The sequence below is a fragment of the Cervus elaphus genome, chromosome 31 (genome assembly GCF_910594005.1).
Source record: "Cervus elaphus chromosome 31, mCerEla1.1, whole genome shotgun sequence".
Classification (NCBI taxonomy): domain Eukaryota; kingdom Metazoa; phylum Chordata; class Mammalia; order Artiodactyla; family Cervidae; genus Cervus; species Cervus elaphus.
This window is the reverse complement of record NC_057845.1, coordinates 51,609,429-51,630,501: the sequence shown is the minus strand read 5'-3', so window position 1 is coordinate 51,630,501 and position 21,073 is coordinate 51,609,429. Positions and strand designations below refer to the sequence as shown.

At 37.4% G+C, this 21,073-nt stretch overlaps 1 protein-coding gene across 11 annotated transcripts in view; it reads right to left on the bottom strand.

Moving 5' to 3' along the window:
* Nucleotides 1-6,953: 6,953 nt before the first annotated feature.
* The window catches only part of DZIP3 (DAZ interacting zinc finger protein 3), a 110,337-nt gene continuing 96,217 nt past the window's right edge, over nucleotides 6,954-21,073 (bottom strand). For 10 of the 11 annotated variants that reach the window (XM_043892587.1, XM_043892593.1, XM_043892592.1 and 7 more), the window contains 6 exons: nucleotides 17,111-17,236; nucleotides 14,983-15,122; nucleotides 13,478-13,598; nucleotides 12,546-12,689; nucleotides 12,365-12,460; nucleotides 6,954-8,666 (listed from right to left, as the gene is read on the bottom strand). In XM_043892587.1, the coding sequence (XP_043748522.1) occupies nucleotides 8,556-8,666; nucleotides 12,365-12,460; nucleotides 12,546-12,689; nucleotides 13,478-13,598; nucleotides 14,983-15,122; nucleotides 17,111-17,236 (738 nt within the window). In that variant the 3' untranslated portion in view covers nucleotides 6,954-8,555. Of the gene's footprint in view, nucleotides 8,667-12,364; nucleotides 12,461-12,545; nucleotides 12,690-13,477; nucleotides 13,599-14,982; nucleotides 15,123-17,110; nucleotides 17,237-21,073 lie in introns of those variants that run through there. The other variant, XM_043892596.1, reaches the window with a different exon arrangement.

The window sequence follows — 21,073 nt, the reverse complement described above, 5'->3', positions numbered from 1 at the left end:
GAATCAGAGCTTTTAGGGGTAGAACCCAGGTATCACATATTCTGCTACTTTTTAAATATCCCCAGAAGATTCTAATAAGTAGCAACATTTGAGACCCACTAACTTAGAACCTCATTTACAGTTTACACCTGAGGCTCTCGCTGGCGTCCCAAAAGCGCATGATAATGCGAATGCGCAGAATCACTGGCTTAAGGAGGGGGCTTTATACCAACCGCAGGAAGGCGAGGCATTCCGTATTCACTCCCCTTTTGGCCAGGCAGTGTCTCATCCTTTCATACGTGCCTTCAGGACAACCCTGACAGGTAAGAACTGTTACATATTTTTGAAATGAGAAAACTGCAGTTCAGAGAGATAAATTGATTTGCCTGAGGTTATGTAGCTAGTTCTGGAGGAGGGCGTGGTGACCCATTCCAGTATTCTTGCCTGGAGAATCCCCATGGACAGAGGGGCCTGGTGGGCTGCAGTCCATGGGGTTGCAAAGAGTTGGATATGACTGAGCGACTAAGCAGTCACGCATGTAGCTAGTTATGGGGCTTTCCTGGTGGCTCAGTGGTAAAGAATTTGCCTGCCAATGCAAGGGACGTGGGTTTGATCTGTTGGGAAGATTCCCTGGAGAACAAAATGGCAACCCACTCCAGTATTCTTGCCTTGAGAACCCCATGAACAGTATGAAAAGGAAAAAAAGATAAGACACTGAAAGATGAACTCCCCAGGTCAGTAGGTGCCCAATACACTACTGGAGATCCGTGGAGAAATAACTCCAGAAAGAATGAAGGGATGGAGCCAAAGCAAAAACAGCACCCAGCTGTGGATGTGACTGAAGCCTTTGGGGGAGAACATCAATAGAAAACTAGTGAAGCTCCGATCTGCCCAGCTGGGTGTGATCCTCGGTGGGTCCTAGTCTTACTGTCTTTACTCCAGTTGGCTAATGCAATCTCCTTAGGATGTAACAACCATACTACTGTGTGAAATTCAGGACTCACTTAAAAAAAAACACACAGCTGAGATATAACTGACATACAATAAACTGTACATATTTAAAGCATACAACTTGGTAAGTATTGATATAAATATGCTCTCAGGAAACTATCATCACAATAATGATCATATTTTCCACTTCCCAAATTTTCCCTTGTGTTCCTTCCTGTTCCTCCCTGCTCCCAGGTAACCACTGATGTGTCTTCTGTCAACATAGATAAGGTTTGCAGGGGACTTCCCTGGCAGTACAGTTGGTGAGACCCCATGCTTTCAATGCAGGGGGCACAGGTTTGATCCCTGGTGAGGAAAGTAAGATCCTGCATTCCACATAGTATGGCCAAAACAAAAAGTAGATGTTTTCATTTTCTAGAATTTTGCAAGAATGGAATCATATACTATGTATTACATTTTTGTCTGGCTGCTTTCAATTAGCAGAATTATTTTGAAACTATCCAAATTGTTGTATGTATCAAAGATTTGTCCTTTTTATTACTTTATTATTTATCTATTTACATAGTGAGGGGTTGTGATACAATGAGATATACATGTTTGGTCTTTGGTCTCCAGGTCTACCCTGAGAATTGTCTGAATGATAAGTTTCTCAGCATGCTAATGAGATGACTTGGCTGAGGGGTCCCTAGATAGCTTCAAGATCGGGGCTGGTCACCAGAAAGACATGTTGGAATCTCAGTGTCCTGATCTCATTTCTTCAAGGATGGGAAAGGGACTGGAGGACTGAAGTACTGACCAATAACCAGTGATTTAACTAATAATGCCCGTGTAAAACCCCTTAAATGACAGGTTCAGAGAGCCAAGCCAGTGAACAGAGGTGCTAGGAGGGTACCACACCCAGAGAAGGCACAGAAGCTCCGATGTCCTCCCCCACACCTTGTGCTGTTCACCTCTTCCATCTAGCTGGTCCCGAGTTGTATTGCTTATACTAACTGGGTAATAATAGTTAAGGAAAGAGCTTTCCTGAGTTCTGTGAGCCATTCTGGCAACTACGGACCCTGAGGAATTGGGTCACGGAAACCCCCAATTTATAGCCAGTCGGTCAGAAATATGGGAGTCCAGGGACTTGTGCCCGGCATCTGAAGTTGGTGTCGTCTTGCGGGTCTGAGCCCTTAATCTGTGAGGTCTGTGCTAACCCCAGGTAGGTAGTGTCAGAATTGAACTGAATGTCAGGACACCCAGTTAGTGACCAGAGCATTAGAAAACTGTGGTGAGGCAAAAAATCCACATATTTGGTGTCAGCAGTGTTGTGAGCAAAAAATCTCAGTGGAAGGTTTGGGCTGCTTTCAGTTTAGAGGTAACACAAATAGAGCTTCCATGAATAGTTCCTTACAAGTCTTTGTGTGGACTTACGCTTTCACTTCTCTTGGATAAATATCTAGGAGTGGAATGGCTGGGTCTATAGATGGTGTATGTTCAACTATATGAAAATTTCAAACTGTTTTCCAAAGTGAGGTTTTATATTCCTGAAAGCAGCATATGAGAATTCCTTATGTTCCACATATTTACCAATATGTGGTAATTTCAACTTTTTTAGACACTGTCATAAATGTATAGTGGCATCTCATTGTGATTTTATTTTGCATTTTCCTAATGACTAATGATATTGAACATCTTTTTGTATGTTCATTTTGCAATGAGTGTGTACCTGTTCTAATTTTGGGCCCATTTTTTATGGAATTGTTTATCTATTGCATTTTGAAAGTACTCTATATGTACTGGATGAATGTACTTTCTGTGATTTAAAAATATTTCTCAGTCTATGGCTTGTCTTTTTATTCTCTTAACAGAATCTTTTGAACTGTAGTTCTTTCAGATGAAGTCTGATTTATCAGTTTCTCCTTTTGCGGATTGCTCTTTTGGTGTTAAATATATTTAAGAATCCTTTGGCATTTAAGGACAAGGACACAAAAAATTCGTTCTATATTTTCTTCTGGGATTTTTACAGTTTAAAATATTTCATTGAGATCTATGGTATAATGCAAGGTGCAAGGTATGGGTCAAAGCTTATTTTTTTATTTGGATATTTAATTGTTCCACTACCATTTGTTGAAAGCACTAGCATTTTCCACTGAATTTCCTTTAAATTTTGGTCAAAATAAGTTGTCCATGTATGTAAAGATTTATTTCTGGTCTCTGTTCCCGTTGATGGATTTTTCTATTTTGACATACTATATTACCTCACTGTCTTGATTACTGTAACTGTGAAATTAGTGTAGAATTCAGGTAGTGAAACTTCTTCAGCTTTGTTCTTTGTTTTGCCTATGTTAGGTCCTTAGAATTTCCAAATGAATTTTATAACCAGCTTGTAGATTTCTATGAAAAAAATTCTGTTGGGATTTTAACTGGGATTGTGTTGAATTTATAAATCAACTGGGGGAGAATTGAGACCTTGTATGGAGTGTTTCAATCCCTGAAGATGGTAGTTTTCTTCATATATTTATGTCGTCTGTGTACTAAAAAGGTTTTACTTCTACCTTTCCAAGCTGAATGCCTTTCACTTTTTTTTAATTTCACTGGCTAGAACATTTAATACAATATTGAGTTGACACTGTGATAGCAGACATCCTTGCCTCATTACAGAACCCAGTGGGAAAGAATTTAGTCTTTCACCAGGGTTTTTAAAATGTCATGTTCCGCTTGACTTGCTCAGTAGTGCCTGACTCTATGCGGCCCCATGGGCTGTAGCCCACCAGGCTTCTCTGTCCATGCGGATTCTCCAGGCAACAGAACTGTGGTGGATTGCCATGCCTTCCTCCAGGGGATTTTCCCAACCCAAGGATTGAACCCAGGTCTCCCACATTGCAGGCAGATTCTTTACCGTCTGAGCCACCAGGGAAGCCCTAAGTAAGGTTAGGTTCTTTATTTAAGATTAATCTTATTTCCTGAGGCGAGACTATATGTGATATAAACTCACAACTAACTGCTTTTGCTGTATCCCATAGGTTTTAGATAACTGGGCTTTTTGTTGTCATTTGTTTCTAGGTATTTTTTGATTTCTTCTTTGATTTCTTCAGTGACCCATGTGGTTTAATAACACATGATTCAGCCCACATGTTTGTGTTTTTATAGTTTCTTCTTGTAGTTGATTTCTAATCTCAGTCTTGTGATAAGAAAAGATGCTTGATATGATTTCAGTTTTCCTAAATTCACCAAGGCTCCCATTGTGGCCCAGTATGCAATTAGTTCCTGGAGAGTGTTCCATGTGCACTTGAGAATAATGTATATTCATTTGGCTGCTTTCGGATGGAATGCTCTATAAATATCAGTTAAGTCCATCCGGTCTAATGCATCTTTTAAGGTCTATGTTTCCTTACTCATTTTCTGTCTGAATGATCTGTCCATTGATGAAAATGGGATGTTACAGTCACCCACTATCATTGTGTTACTACTGATTCCTCCTTCATGGCTTTTAGCATTTGCCTTTTATATTGACGTGCTCCTATGTCGGATACATACATATTTACAGTTGTTATATCTTCTTCTTGGATTATTGATCCCTTGATCATTATATAGTGTCCTTCTTTGTCTCTTGTTAGTCTTTATCTTAAAGTCTGTTTTGTCTGATGTGAGTACTGCTACTCCAGCTTTCTTCTGATTTCCATTTGCATGGAAACCTTTTACTCTCCCCTCACTTTCAGTCTGTATGTGTCCTTGGATTTGAAGTGGGTCTCTTGTAGACAGCATACATATAGGTCTTGTTTTTGTATCCATTCAGCCAATCTGTGTCTTTGGTTGAAATATTTGATCCATTTTTGTTTAAGGTAATTATCAATTATATGTTCCTATTGCTATCTTATTGTTTTGGATTTGTTTTTTGTTTTTTTCATTTATTTTTATTAGTTGGAGGCTAATTACTTTACAATATTGTAGTGGTTTTTGTCATACATTGACATGAATCAGGCATGGAGTTACATGTATTCCCCATCCCGATCACCCCTCCCACCTCCCTCTCCACCCGATCCCTCTGGGTCTTCCCAGTGCACCAGGCCCGAGCACTTGTCTCATGCATCCAACCTGGGCTGGTGATCTGTTTCACACTAGATAATATACATGTTTCGATGCTGTTGTCTCGAAATATCCCACCCTCGCCTTCTCCCACAGAACTGGAGCCTATTATACAGAGTGAAGTAAGCCAGAAAGATAAAGACCATTACAGTTACTAACACATATATATGGAATTTAGAAAGATGGTAATGATAACCCTATATGCAAAACAGAAAAAGAGACACAGATGTACAGAACAGAATTTTGGATTTGTTTTTATATGTATTTTCTCTTCCCTTCCTGTTTTGTTCTCTTCTCTTGTGATCTGATGATTATCTGTAGTATTGTGTTTGGACTGCTTTTTTGTTATCTATTGTATATTTTTGGTTTGCAGTTACTGTAAGGTTTTAATGTAGCAGGCTATATATATATATATACACACACATATATATATACAGACACACACACACAAGACTGTTTTAAGTTGATGGTCTTTAATTTCAAATGAATTTCCAATATCCTGCATTTGCACTCTCTTCTCATGACCGCTGCTTTTTATATCATATTTATGTGTGGATGGTTCCCTACCTGAGAGGCTGTGTGTGTGGATGGTTCTTACCTGAGAGGCTATGTGATAAGGGATTAAGGTATTCCAGGAGCATTTTATAAATGTAGAGGAGTTTTGCTAAATTTTGAATCTGGTTAAAAAAAAAAAAATTAACCATAAAATAAAATTAATCATCTGTACTAGGATACTGCTGAGAGTAAAGGGGAGCACTGTTAATATGTCAAGACAACAGGCATTAATTGGAACCATCTCAAGCAAACCAAGACATCTGAGGGAAAAGTCGAACTTTTCTTAGCATACTGTATCACTATTATATATTTTTTATGTATTCAATACCATGTTCATAGCCCAAAATAATCAGATGTACCATTTGTTTCATTTTATTTTGAAGTGTATTATTTAAAATAATATTTGTGTATACAGTCAGTCCAGAACAGGGAGACCACTATGAAGAACTTAAAGAGAGAACACTCGCTAAGGCACAGAGATTTGCGTTCAAATCCCAGAACGCCACTTCACAGCTGTGACCTCAGACACAGTATACCCTCTTAGTTGAGCCTCAGTTTCATCATCTGCAAAATAAAAAGGATAGTATCCACTTTAAGTTATTAGTGGATCACACGAAGTAACATTTGATCAAGGAAGGTGTCCCATAAAAGCTGGAAAATGTTATTATACACATGGACAATGAATATAAAGGAAAATACTATAAGACGTATCTTGACAGCAGCTGCAGTGATGTGACATCACAGGAGGTGTACAGATTGTTTGTAAAGTAAATATTACTACTCATCTCGCTGAATTTCTGTGCAGTATGGTGTCCTGGGTCCTTCAGCAGCCACAGGCATGACAGCAATCATTGCTTATAATGGAATGACTGCTACAGTTGTCTTTATTGTTAAACCTCAAAAAGAAAAAAAATCCCATTACCTTTAGCCTCTGCAGAGTTGGACATGACATTCAAGAGCATGTTCCTACTACATTCTCACTATGTATCAGCTACCCTGTTAAGTTCTCTGGCTCCATCTTTGGAGCTAAGAACAGCAGGTCAGCACCAATGCAGCCTTGCAGCTTGAACTGATAGAGGAAACATGTGACTTACTGCATATCAGGACTCTCCCAGGTATTAGGACTGGCTATTTAACCGCATGGTCTAGGGCAAGCTGTTCCCGTAGAATGAGGCAATAGACCAGGGGATCATTAAAGACCCTATAAACTCTGACATTCTATGATTCTAAGATAGTCTTGATATTTTACAAGTATAGATGACTGACTTCTTGTATATTTTCCTACCCTTTCTCACAAGAGAAGATAAAATTTAAGCACAATTAAACAGAAAGAGATGTTTGAAAGAGATTTCACATAGTTTTAGCATACAGTTACAGCGATAAACACAAAATAATAGGCATTCAATTAAGAAACATTTATTCTTTCCCACATGAAAGTGTATATACAATTGTAAATATACACTAAAAAATGTTTTACAAGGTTATCTGCTATATGACCATGATCTTGAGGTGTTAGATGAGATAATTATTAAAGGTCCTGTAAGTTCTGAATTGTATAATTCTAAGACTTTTTTTGGCACTTAACAAGTCTAGATGACTGCCTTCACTTTGGGGTATTTTCCAGTCTATTCTTATTAGAGAAGAAAACAGCATACAATTTCAGAAATAGTAATTTTAAGTAGAGATTTAAAACAACTTCAAGATACATTTACAGTAAAATATACAGGTAAAATAGTTGCTGAGTCAGGAAACACTTATTCACAGAATGAATTTTGTTGATTTATGGAAAATAATATGAACAAAGTAACATTTCTCTTACCAGGTAACTGAATTCTTTTATTAATAATTTTGTAGCTAGAGACATGTACAACACAACATTTACACAGTACCAATTTCAAAATAGATTTTTGACCTCTAAGAAAAGTTCTCAGTGACAAGCTTTAAATGTGCCACTTAGCTCAGTGGGTGTCAACTCTGTCATAAGAGACTACACACAAACAGGACAACACCCATGCATGAGAAAGTGAAATTAGAAACTTTTTAAGGCTGAAAAAAAAATTCCTCCAAAGCATAAATGATTAAGGTCCAACGAACATGTTTACAAATAGTTATTCAAATGAGCAAGTGACTTAATTTGCATACTAATTTTCTTACTGCTTCCTGATTTCTGATTTGGGGGGCTATTTATGGTGTGTCTACTGTGCAAGACATTGAGAACAGTAAGAATCATCAGGCATGGTCCCAGTGGTATGCTGGTAAATCTTTAATAACCAGCTCTTGGGGGGAAGGGAAAAAAGCCCTTATCTATACCATTCACCAATTTCTGTGCTGTAAAATACTCCCACTATAACAGATTTCAAGCTAACAACAGTTTGAATAACTGTTTCACAAAATTCCTGAAACTAGGAATCATCTCTCACAAACCAGTACAGTATATAAGCCAGCTCCAAGACATCAGTGGTTGGTTCTCACCCTCAAGTAGCTCATATCTATTCACAGGTACATATTTTAGAGAATAGGAAAGAATGGGGAAGATAGAGATAAAATATAAATAGCATATATTTCATAAGTAATTTTAAAAGTTAAAAGGAACACTAAAATCTGAGGAATTTTCTTACTCTTGTTTACATTTAGTTCAGGAAATTAAAGTAGCATATTCAGGAGAAAGTAAAGGATGAGAGGAATAAGGAAAAGAGAAGACATTCTAAGATACATGTTAACAGTAATCATGTTTAAGTTGGAAGAAAATATTTACTAAAATAAGGGCAAATCTAATGTAACTTTCAAAATTTTATCTCTTTAAACTGTTTCAGTTCAGTTCACAGTCCCGAAGATTTGTCCTCTCCTCTTTGGCTGCAGCTTTGATGAGATCAACTAGCTTATTTTGAATAATACTGAAGAACATACTGCTTCATATCTCTCACACTATCAGCTCAAATAAATGGAAAACTAAATTCTGGAGTCTGAAAATTGAACTTCCTTTGCATAGTCACCCTGCTGAATCAGATCTTGGGCAAGTGCTGGCTTGGGTGACCTGGAAATTCTTCTGGTAGCAAAACGTGGAGTCTGCAGGTTGGGCATGTCCGCTGTTGCATCAACCAAGGTCTAATGCACTAAGAAGCAAAAAGATTCATGTCAGTCACTCAGATTTAGCCTAGCAGAGGTTTTTATTTAGCCTACATAGATCTATACATCAGGATTGCCAACCAATATGTCTTCTGATAGATCTTAGAGCCTTATTTGGTGGATTGCCATGAAAACTGGAGAAGGAAATGGCAACCCACTCCAGTATTCTTGCCTGGAAAATCCCATGGATGGAGGAGTCTGGTAGGCTATAGTCCTTGGGGTCGCAAAGAGTCGGACACGACCGAGCGACTTCACTTTCACTTTCTTTCATGAAAACTGCTGCAGTCAAGGCACTTTGTCCATGGTTTGCTGAGCACCATAGTTGGTAACGGGACAACACCTTTCAGCCAGTTTATTCTAATAAGTTCCTTTATCCAGCCCCAATCTTCAGATAGACTAGCACTTCTTCCTAACAAGGAGATTGAGGAAACCTGCTATATTTTTTTCTATTTATTATCTATTATTCTATTTGATAATCTGGAAAAAGTCATATCTAAATATATAAATGTCACAAATATGTTGTATCAAGTACTTATGGTGTTTGAAGTTAAAATCTTTAGATAATGGGTATACTTTTAAGATTGCCTTTCTTTGGTGATAATGGTAGTACTCTTTGGCTATGAACTATCTATTAAGTTATTTGCTTGAATACTGACTCTCCAAAAACAAATCATTTTACCTGAATGAATAATGGAGAGCCTAGCCAGATGAGAGAGTATTAAGAGTATGAAGAATAGGCAGTAGACATGAGGCCCATTAACTCTGTCCCTAGAGAGCAACCTAAATGAATTACTTGCTTTCTATTCAATGAGCAGTGGCAAAGAATAAAATAAGTTTGTGAAACATTTATTTTCTACATAGATCTTCAGGAAAATCAGACTGGATATGGAACAACAAACTGGTTCCAAATAGGAAAAGGAGTACATCAAGACTGTATATTGTCACCCTGCCTATTTAACTTATGTACAGAGTACATCATAAGAAACGCTGGGCTGGATGAAGCACAAGCTGGAATCAAGATTGCCGGGAGAAATATCAATAACCTCAGATATGCAGATGACACCACTCTTATGGCAGAATGTGAAGAACTAAAGAGCCTCTTGATGAAAGTGAAAGAGGAGAGTGAAAAAGTGGGCTTAAAGCTCAACATTCAGAAAACTAAGATCATGGCATCCGGTCCTATCACTTCATGGCAAATAGATGGGGAAACAGTGAGAGACTTTATTTTTTTGGCTCCAAAATCATTGCAGATGGTGACTGCAGCCATGAAATTAAAAGACGCTTATTCCTTAGAAGGAAAGTTATGACCAACCTAGACAGCATATTAAGAAGCAGAGACATTACTTTGCCAACAAAGGTCCGTACAGTCAAGGCTATGGTTTTTCCAGTGGTCATGTATGGATGTGAGAGTTGGAGTGTAAAGAAAGCTGAGTGCCAGAGAATTGATGCTTTTGAACTGTGGTGTTGGAGAAGACTCTTGAGAGTCCCTTGGACTGCAAGGAGATCCAGCCAGTCCATCCTGAAGGAGATCAGTCCTGGGTGTTCATTGGAAGGACTGATGTTGAAGCTGAAACTCCAACACTTTGGAGTTTCACATCAGGTGGTGAAGAGCTGACTCACTGGAAAAGACCCTGATGCTGGGAAAGATTGAAGGCGGGAGGAGAAGGGGACAACAGAGGATGAGATGGCTGGATGGCATCACCGACTCGATGGACATGAGTTTGGGTAAACCCAGGGAGTTGGTGATGGACAGGGAGGCCTGGTGTGCTGCAGTCCATGGGTTTGCAAAAAGTTGGACATGACTGAGCGACTGAACTGAAGTATCTATCTGGAGATCATTTAGGATTAGTCACTCTGTGCATCTCTCTTAACAGAGCAGATGAAAAGTATAGCTCTATACCCGGCGTCACACTGTCTTTGAAATGGTGTTTTACAGATATGGCTTGAATACGGTGGCTATTGTTCACTTCCCTGAGCGGCCTTTCTTGTGTGAGATCACCTCTCTTGTGCCATGCTGCGCTCCCACAACAGAGGACTCGGGTCATAGACTGTGTATCAACAGCACTTGCACAGCAACATCAGAAGTTAATCTATGCTGCTAATCTATAAATGCCAGGAATTAACAAAAGATGTACCAGCCTCACATTTTCCTAACATCAAAAGGAAACTATCAACGAGATGAAAAGACAACACTCAGAATGGGAGAAAATATCTGCAAGTGAAGCAACTGACAAGGGGTTAATCTGCACAATGTACAAACAGCTCATGCAGCTCAATATAAAAATAAAGCAGCCCAATCAAAAAATGGGTGGAAGATTTAAATAGACGCTTCTCCAAAGAAGATATGCAGATGGCCAAGAGGCACATAAAAAGATGCTCAACATCACTAATTATCACAGAAATGCAAATGAAAACTACAATGATGTATCTATCACCTCACACCAGTAGGAACAGTCATGATTAAAAAAACTACAAACAATAAATGCTGGAGAGGGTGTGGAGAAACGGGAACCCTCTTGCACTATTGGTGGGAATAAAAACTGAGATAGCCACTATGGAGAATAGCATGGCGATTTCTTAAAAATACTAGGAAAAAAAACTACTCTATGTCCCAGCAGTTCCATTCCTAGCATATAACTGGAGAAAACCATAATTTCAAAAGATACATGCACCCGAATGCTTATTGCAGCACCATTTACAATAGCCAAGACATGGACGCAACCTCGATGCCCCATCAACAGAGGAATGGATAAAGATGTGGTACATGCATACAGTGGGATATTTCTCAGCCACAGAAAGAATGAAACTGCGCTATCTGCAGAGACAGGGATGGACCCAGAGACTGTCACACAAGTCAAGGGAGTCAGAAAGAGAAAAACAAGTATCATCTATTAATGCATATATGTGGAATCTAGAAAAATGGTACATATGAGTCTATTTGCAAAGCAGAGATAGAGACACGGACATAGAGAACAAACGTATGGACCCCAAGGTGGGAGGCAGGGCGGGCGGAGCTGGGAGAGGGGGTGAAATACACACATTACCATGTATGAAACAGATAACTAATGAGGACCTACTGTACGGCCCAGGGAACTCTACTCAATGCTCTGTGGTGACCTAAACGGGAAGGGAATCCAAAAAAGAGGAGATGTATGTATAGCTGATTCAAAGACGTACAGCAGAAATTAGCATAACATTGTAAAGCAACAATACTTCAATAAAAATTAACAACGAAACAAAAACCTCAAGCCTTAGCATCTTCAAAGGCAAACACAGAAGCCTGGACAGACTGTTAAGGTAATTCTTGTGCGTTGTAACAGCACTTGGCCATCATTAGGTGTTAACAAAGAACACTATTTATAACAAGTCAAGGTGAAGTGTCACTTTGCTAAACTGTCAACTGTCATGTCAATCAACACTGCTTCCAGTTCTGTTCATCAAAGGAAATGCCACTCTGCCCATTAAATTTCATCACGGTGCCCTTCTCCTGGTAGGTATATCAAGACCTGAGAAAACAATGCAATCCATGGCTAGGTATGGGGAAACACATCAACTCTATCCACTACGTGAATATCCAGTGAAATTCATGACACAGTGGATAATCATACGTGTATATGATTTTAAGAAATGTAGCATGAATTTCACTTAATTGATTAATGGCAAAATATTAAACAGATAAGTTTACCTGAGCATGGAATTTATGTGCACAAGGCAAAACAGAGAGGTTATCTGGAGAGAGATTCTCATGACAGATCACACAAGGCTCTTCTTCCTCATCATCCTAGGGAAAACATACGTAAGGTTAAATGCAGCTCACTCTCTCTCCTAAATGTAAGTGTATTTAGAATCAACAGTCTCAGTCTCACCAAATGACTGGCTCCTTCCTGTGTCACAGAGCCTTGTGAACCGAGGGACCTCGGGGTTGGTTCTGAGGGCTGGGCAGCGTCAGCCTGTGGTGCAGTATGGCTCGGTGAAACACGATTACCATTTGGTGCTGATTTTACTTGACTCTGAAAATAAGAATGTCATACTTATTATTTTTTTAGAATTGCATAAGACAGGAAGAACTGACAGACTACCATAGAGTAGGCTACAGTGGAATTTAGCAAAAGGGGAAATCAACCTTGAATATTCATTGGAAGGACTGATGCTGAAACTGAGGATCCAATACTTTGGCCACCTGATGTAAAGAGCTAACTTACTGGAAAAACTCCTGTTGCTGGTAAAGATTGAGGGCAGGAGAAGGGGGTGCACAGAGGATGAGATGGTTGGATGGCATCACCGATTCAATGGACAAGAGTTTGAGCAAACTCTGGGAAATGGTGAAGGACAGGGAAGCCTGGTGTGCTGCAGTCCATGGGGTCACAAAGAGTCGCACACAACTGAGCGACTGAACAACAACAAAAAGGTTAATAATCAGGTTCATGAGAAATCTTGAAGCAATTACTGGCAATATTACTTATAGATTAAGAACCAGGTAAAAACAAAAGTAACTCTAGGTGCTCTTTTAATTAAAATAAGTCTTTGCAGAAAATTAGGAAAAAAAGTCTCCTTTTTGAAATATTCAAAATAACCTAAATTTCAAAAGGCTCAGTTTTATTCTAGAATGATCAGGTGGTGTTTCCATCGCCATTTGTCAAGTTTAATTGTTTAATGTTAATATATGATTTAATATGATTATAATTGATTTCCTGATCATGTTATGGAGATAATTAGTACAGCTAACTAAAGATAAGGGTCAGGAGATACAGTTTTACTTTTTGTTTTCTGTTGTTTAGTTGCTTCTTTTTTTTTTTACCTGAGATCTCTTGGGGTCAATAAATTGGGAAATCTTGTGAACAATTTCATCAAATGTCAGTCCAGATAAGGACTTCCCATGAGTATCCTTCAATTTCCGTACGAAATCTGTAAGCTCCTTTCTGGAAAAGATCAAGGAAAGAGTAGTGGTCATTTTCCTACTGCCTTGAAGATGTGCCCTCCAAAGGAGATATAAAATCCTATCGTAGGATAATATCCACCATACAGACGTGACCCTTTGGATCTCTGATCTAAAAACGTGATCATGGGTCCATCTACATTTATCTTAAACCAGAATGAAAATTCCTACTAATGTGCTCATGATTGATAAAGTTTAGTATTTATTTTCTTCCCCCAATGAGATTTTAACTGTTTATAAAACCTCACTTGTGAAAATGAAGTTTGCTATCTAAATACTTATTTATGTACTGAGCCTCTTTATGTTGTACTTCTCAATGTTCTCTTACTCGAGAGAGACTAAAATACTTCTTTACAATTATGTTACTATCAGTCTCGATCATTGTGCTATCAATTCTACTTTTATAAAATTCATAAACAGAAAATAAAGATTTAACAGAAAAGGAAAGCAAAGACTAAAAGACACATTATGTGATAAAGAAACCTAGGAGTATTTTAATCAACATGCTATTTTTCAATTCCCATGGCCAACTGACCCAAAGTCTGCAGACACATTTTGGTAGGACAGGGTAGGATGATAAAATATTTTTCTCAAATGAAATGTCATGTCACCAGCCTTATAAAACTATCTTTGATTTATTATTTATTTTCTATAAACATTTTTTACCACAACTATATTAAGATTCTATTTTCATTTTCTATTCACCATTATGTTTACAAAACCATAATATAACCATGAAACATAATAGTATATATGTTAAATAAAAGCACTGGACTTCAAATGAAAATGCTGGTGAAAACTAGAATTATTCATTTTATACAAGATTAAAGATACTTCATTTCTGGAGGAATAGAATTAAATAGTTTTCTGCAAAAGTCAGAACTGTGAAAAGCACAGTAAAATAATGATTTCTTGCATTTAACCGTGTTCCTTAACAAAGAAACCATAAGAACTTCAATAAATTAAGGAAATCTGATTATGTTTGTGCTTATATGGCATACAATTAACTTAAAATTCACTTTGGAAATAGGTTATTGAGATAATTATTGTAGCTAGTGGCATTAAAACTGGGCAGGTTTATAACTAGTTGTACTTTCATTAAACAAGCAAACCTAAATTCAAAAGTTCATTCCCTCGTGACTTAAAACTAATAATTTTCGTGGAGAGGTTTAGCATTTATACTGAAAACTATCCCTTCTTAATGAATTTCATTTTCCTTACCAAGGTGACGGTTAGGAAATACCTGTACCTTCTGTGTGTTGGGAGGGGGGTGGGTGGGTATTGTTTCTCTGAAATGTTCCATTGCATAATTATGGCTATGGGAACTGTAGTATGGTCTGTTCACAACACAAAAGAGACCACGCTACCTGGTCTGCTGTGGAAAGGCAGTTTTCAGCCTCTCCAAAACCTTCTCCCAATCCATCACGAGGGGGTCACGTCCCAGACTTGCACTGGGGGGCACAGCTTCTCCCACAGGAGCTGGCAGTGTCCAGGCTATCCTAGTCATCTGGGAGAAGCACAGTCATGTCATCAGCTTCAGTTACGGGGAAGCAGAGTTCCACGTCAACATGACATCTCCATGCCTCAGGAGATGGGTACAATAAAGAGGAATACTGACATGCATGCTCCCTGTTTACAAGTTTTTTTCCTTAACCAGCACAACAGTATTTCTAATTATATATGTTTACCTTTATTTTTAAAATGGCACATACTAGTCTCAGTAATTACAAACATAAACAGAAATACAGTGTGCATTTCTGACAGCAACCTAGTTTGTTAATAGGGGAATAAGTAAATAAACTGTAGCATATCTAATCAAGTCCTTAAAAATAGATCTCTATGTCTGAGCATAAGAAATATCCATAATATATGTAATTTAAAAAAAGTTTATGGCACAGAATTTATGGTAGAACTCATATTAAAATATTTTTCAAATGTGTATACATAGAAAAAGGACTGTAAGATATAAAATAACCCATTAACCGTGATTATTTTCTAGGATTCAACAACAGGGTAGTTTTGCTTTCTACTGTATATATATTTTGTATATACTATGTGTATTATATTTTTCTAATTATAAAAGTAATTAATAAAATTACTAATAATAAATATCTAATAAGATAAAATTATTCATCATAAAAAGCAAATAATAAAGTTTACTTTTCAAACAACTAAGTAAAGATGAGAACACTGCTGAAATATCTGCCAATGTCCCAAACGTCACACAGGTGGTAAATGGAAGCTGAGTGACCACTCAGAGCCCTGAATCATCAGACAAAAACGTCCCCGTATTTTATGAGAGCTCTTTCCTAGAACCATTAAGGTTCTAATTAATTGATATCAATGTGTGAATATTGTTAAGTGCTTTATCTGGTTATTAGGATAATTATAAACAAAGTATCTTCTATCTAAGATTACAGATTATTTTAAAATGTATGGTTACTACTTATGAAAAATTAGCAACTACTAACAGCCACTGAAATTACTCATACAAAGCCTAGTAAGTCAGAGAAAGAGCAGAATATCCCCAGAAATCTGAGTTTGCCTCAGTGTCCAAGCTTTTTCAGAGGAATCAGAAACTAATCCTATTAGAAGGCTGAGGTACTTTAAAATTTTACAGATCCTCATAGAATGTTGCGGGAGCAAAACACATCGGCAACACTGTAATATCAAGGTGATTAAAAAAAATGTGTTGCTTAGTAAACATGTTAAAGCTTAGATACATATTTGCTTGTAGAGAGGCCTCTATACAAGTAAGTAAATCTATTTGACTATACATTTCAAAGGGAGTCTGTCAGCAATATACAGGTACAGAATAAACCTCAATTCACTAGAATGCAGTTATGACAAACTCAAGATTAGAGAATTTTTCATTAATTATATTAAACATCAATCTTCTGTGGGGTTTTTTAATAAAAAGTATACCTTGACCAAGATTACAACTAATAATCCTAATCATTTTAAACTTCTCTCCTGCTTCTTCAGGTTCTGATAAAGCTTCTCTGGCTCTTTGTAACTAGGAGAATTTGTAACTTTGCAGTATAACATGTTTCAGGGTGGTACTATTTATATTACCTGTTTATAGATAAACACTGTCCTACAACACACACATATGTATCTATGTATAAAAACTTTTTCTTTTGTTTTGTGGCATAATGTGACTTGGCTTCTTTGGTTTTCAACCTACCAACAACCATGCTAAATATAAACTATCTCTTAAAATTATCAATCTCATCCCGTCTGTTTTAGAAGCAAAACTAAGAATTCTCTACTATAATATCAGATTTATCTTTGTATCTAAAAACTAAACTATTATTACTTAATGAAATGGTTAATATACGTAATGCACTTAACACAGTGCCTCATGGACATATTCATTCAATTATCATCATTATTTACTTTATTAAACAAATCAACAAAGAGAAGACATTCATTCCGGGAGTCCACTGTGACAATGGACTGGTTAATGTCTGTTCTACCAAGAGAGTTTTGTACCAAGGGAGATCTAGATTGGCCAGCTGCAGAGACGATTCCAGAACAAACGGCAGGCATTTGAGGAACAGTGAGTATGGGTCTAAAGAAAGATTCTTTCACAATGGGTCTTCCCAAGAACTGCTGCATCTAAAATAGAAAAGATAGAAAATAAAAACAAACCCCCCACATGATTATGTAGTCAATAATATAAACTCATAGAGCAATGAATTTTGGGGGGGGGGAGGAAAACTGATTTGAATCTAGAAACAAAGTATATTAGAAGCAGTGCTGTTATAACACTAGTTAAATATATGAATATCTGAAAAAAGCAGGGAGCAGTAAAATACACTAAAGAGCACAGAGAGAAGAGAACTCAATTCTAGTCCTACTTTCTTCCCATCTCTCTGTGTGGCCTTGGACACCAAGTTATTAACCCATAAAACAAGAGTTGAGGTTAGAGGATCTGAAAGTTCTCTGCCAAATGGAATAACGCAAAGGACTGTACAAAGCAGTTCCTCAGTGAGTATTCTCCACACTGATAAATACTGACACTCAGAAATTCACTAAAGTATCAGAGTCTACATAAAATACTACTTTTGCTCTTATGTACTGAAAGGACCTTTTACCACCTGGTGGAATTCTGATCTTATGTTTAGTTTCAAGGATACTAGAAAGCTAAAACGGGGTGGGCCAGGGGGATAAACCCTCCTACAGTGACTCGTGGACATGCCTGTGGGTGTTACCGAGCTTCCCAGGGATTCGTAGAAAGCTAGCCCTTCTTAGCACCGACCAATGGGATGGCTACCTTATTACCTGGACTACAAAAGAGGACACGTTTATGGGACATCTACTGTGTGCCAGGTCTAGCACTGGCACAAAGTAGAAGTTCACCTATTTTGCTGAATTTAAAAAATGAACATCAGTATCGCTCTTAAGTAACGAGACTGAAACCAGAAAGGTGAAAATTAATGGGGAACTTTATAATGGAGACAAGAATGACATTTGATTCCTAACATCACTAAACGAGAGACACTGTGTCTTCTAATGTGCATGTACTTCATCACCTATAAGGTACTCTTGCTAAAAATACTGAACCTGATTCTAATTTAACCCTCTAGACCTACGATCAGTTTATAGGAAATAGCAGAACATGTATAATGACATTATAAGGATGTAATCAGTTACATCAATAATACAGGAAATTAGTTTTTCAACAAATAAATGAGATGAATAAGAGAGAGGGTGTTGGGTAGCTGTTACAATTTTAAAGAAAAATAATCAGCCAAATGAAATTATAAACCTTGTTTGGATTGTTTTTTTTTTAAATAAGGGTTTTTAAAGTAATGGTAATTATAACCAAATTGGAAGTATTGTTAACCTAGTTAAGAAAAAGACATTTTTGAAACAATTGGGGAAATATGAATTGTAATATCAGATATAAAAATTATAATTTTCTTAGAATGGTGGTGTGATTATAGCCAATAAGAGTAAGAGTCTTCATCTTTTAGGAATGCATACTAAAGTATAAATGGATGAGATTATATGATATATAGGGTTTACTTTAAAATGTTCCAGTGGGGAGGAAGGAGGAAATAACATGAAACAAGATTAATAAAATGTTGATTATGATGTTGAAGATGGCTCTTGGGTTCACAGAGGTTCATCATTCTATTTTTATGTATGTTTCAATATATTTGTAATATAAAGTTCTTAAATAACAAATGGTGGTTCTGAATCAGTGGTCCTGCTCTTTTTGAGGACAACAATTACCTAATATTACTTTGAGAATTAGACAGCCAGGGTATAAAAATCAAAATATAATGAAACTCATAAAAATATTGGGTTAAACTGGGAAGAGTATTCATTATTCCAGACTTCTCAGGTTAGACCACAATATTTATTTAAAGCCTGGTGATCAATCTTTACAATACTAGAATTTCAGAGAGACAGTGATCTGTCTCTCTGTTAGTTAGTGATCAGATCATCCAGGACAATTTCTTGATTTGTCAATAGGAAAACCAAAGTTTGGGACAGCTGAGTTTCCCCAAACTAACACAGTTCTTCACAGTTAGGACTTGAACCCAGACTGCTACTGTATTCCCACTGTACGATACTGTCTCAGCTTATACTGAAAGAATGGTCACATCTCTAGCATCTGTGCTTTCACACTATTCCGCTAATGCTCAGTGGTCCCTAGTGCCTGCATTTTAACACAACAGTCAGCTCTGACCAAGCACAGCGGTGACTCTCGTTAGAAAGCACAAAAGATACACATGTACCTCTTAAATGTTTGCAAAGGATGCTTATGGATTTTACTGAGCCTAACTCCCAGTGGGTTTTTGCCCTTGACTAAATCTGGAAAGCCACATCAGACATAAGCAAGGATGAGGATGTAGGTCAAGGTCAGATAACGTTTGTCAGTCATGGTGTCACATATAGCTGTCACAGACAGCTAATGCCAGTCTGATTCCAGAAAACTCCAAAGAACAACTCCGTATCTAGCTTCCAAGTCTCTGGAGCCATTTTATGTTTAGTCATGGGAGAGTTTAACTACTACCTACAGGCAGAAGGCAACAGGGTTTCTAGAAATCCTACTATGTTACTTCCCATAGAACTAAAGGGAATCTGGGATTTGTCATCTATGCAACACATCCCTTATCAGAAGAATTGGCAAGGATGTTGTTCAAAGCCTAGAATAAAAATATCCATAATACAAAGCTCCTGTAAAACTTGAACTAATCAAATATAAAAGGCAATCCTCTCATTCTAAACTAAAGCCCATGCGTATCATAGAATACTTTCTCAGCTCTAAATTCTGCTTTTGAAACACAGTGTAATTCCACACAATTTACATATTAATAATTTTTAAGTTCTTTGATATACTGAACTAGTATTTGTAGAAATAATATTTTCAGAGTTCTATTACAAGCAGAAATGCTAATGTCAAAAGTGATCTACCCCTAAATATACCACAGCTTTTTTTTTTCTTATCCTCAGATCTGTTATCATAATAAAAGCTATCATCGAGTGGTTCTGTTCCTAAAGGTCTTTTGGAAAGCTGTATGAGTTTATTGGGCTAAGGTACTATGCTTCACTTTTTTCACTTTTTCCTCCATTATGTTTCCCAGAAGGCTAACATAAATAGTATGTCACAGAGATTAGTTGGTCTGATGAAGACCCATTTATCCCTAGCCAGTCAGGGAAGGGACCTAAATGAAAGCTGTCTTTGATGTTAAAAGGTAAGAATAGAAGATAAAAGTTCAGGAAACAAAGTCTGAAGTGGAAGTGGAGGAGTGAAGTCCAGCCTGTTAGGGTATTATGCTGAGAGGGTTCAGTAGTCTAGTGGTAATTTGAGGGCATTTGGGAATTCTGAGCATTCATCAGTTTTCTCCCACCATGTAAACGTGGTTGACAGGCTGAATGAGCATACATACCTCTTTAGATATCAAATGCATTACTAAAATCCAATGATACAACCTATCTCTTGGCCTCAGCTGAGCCAACAAACTAGTCATACCATCTGTAGATGATAAAACAGGAATGGACGTACTTACAAGAGACAGGCACAACATGTGCCCTATCCACTTTGAAGAAACATGAACGTATGCTTATTCAGTGTTGTACAGTTCTCACCATTTTATCAAGATGAGGATGGCGACTGTTCAAAATCGTATGCAACTGATTCTTGAACAACACAGGTCTGAGCTGTGTGGGTCCACTTATCTGCCTATTTTTTTCAACAAATATAGTCCTTGTATTTTCATTTTATAGATCTTTAAATGCGGAGAAAGTGTACATTTGATTCATGGAATCAAAAACTAGGGTTTGAGTCTTGATTCTATCCAAACTGTTTCAGCTTTCTGCTCTTGGGTAGTCATTTACCAAATTCATTGTTTTCGAGTAGAGCAGTACCCAGATTCCTGACTGCATGGGGGGCTGGCACCCCCAATCCTTGTGTTGTTCAAGAGTCAACAAGTGTTTCTT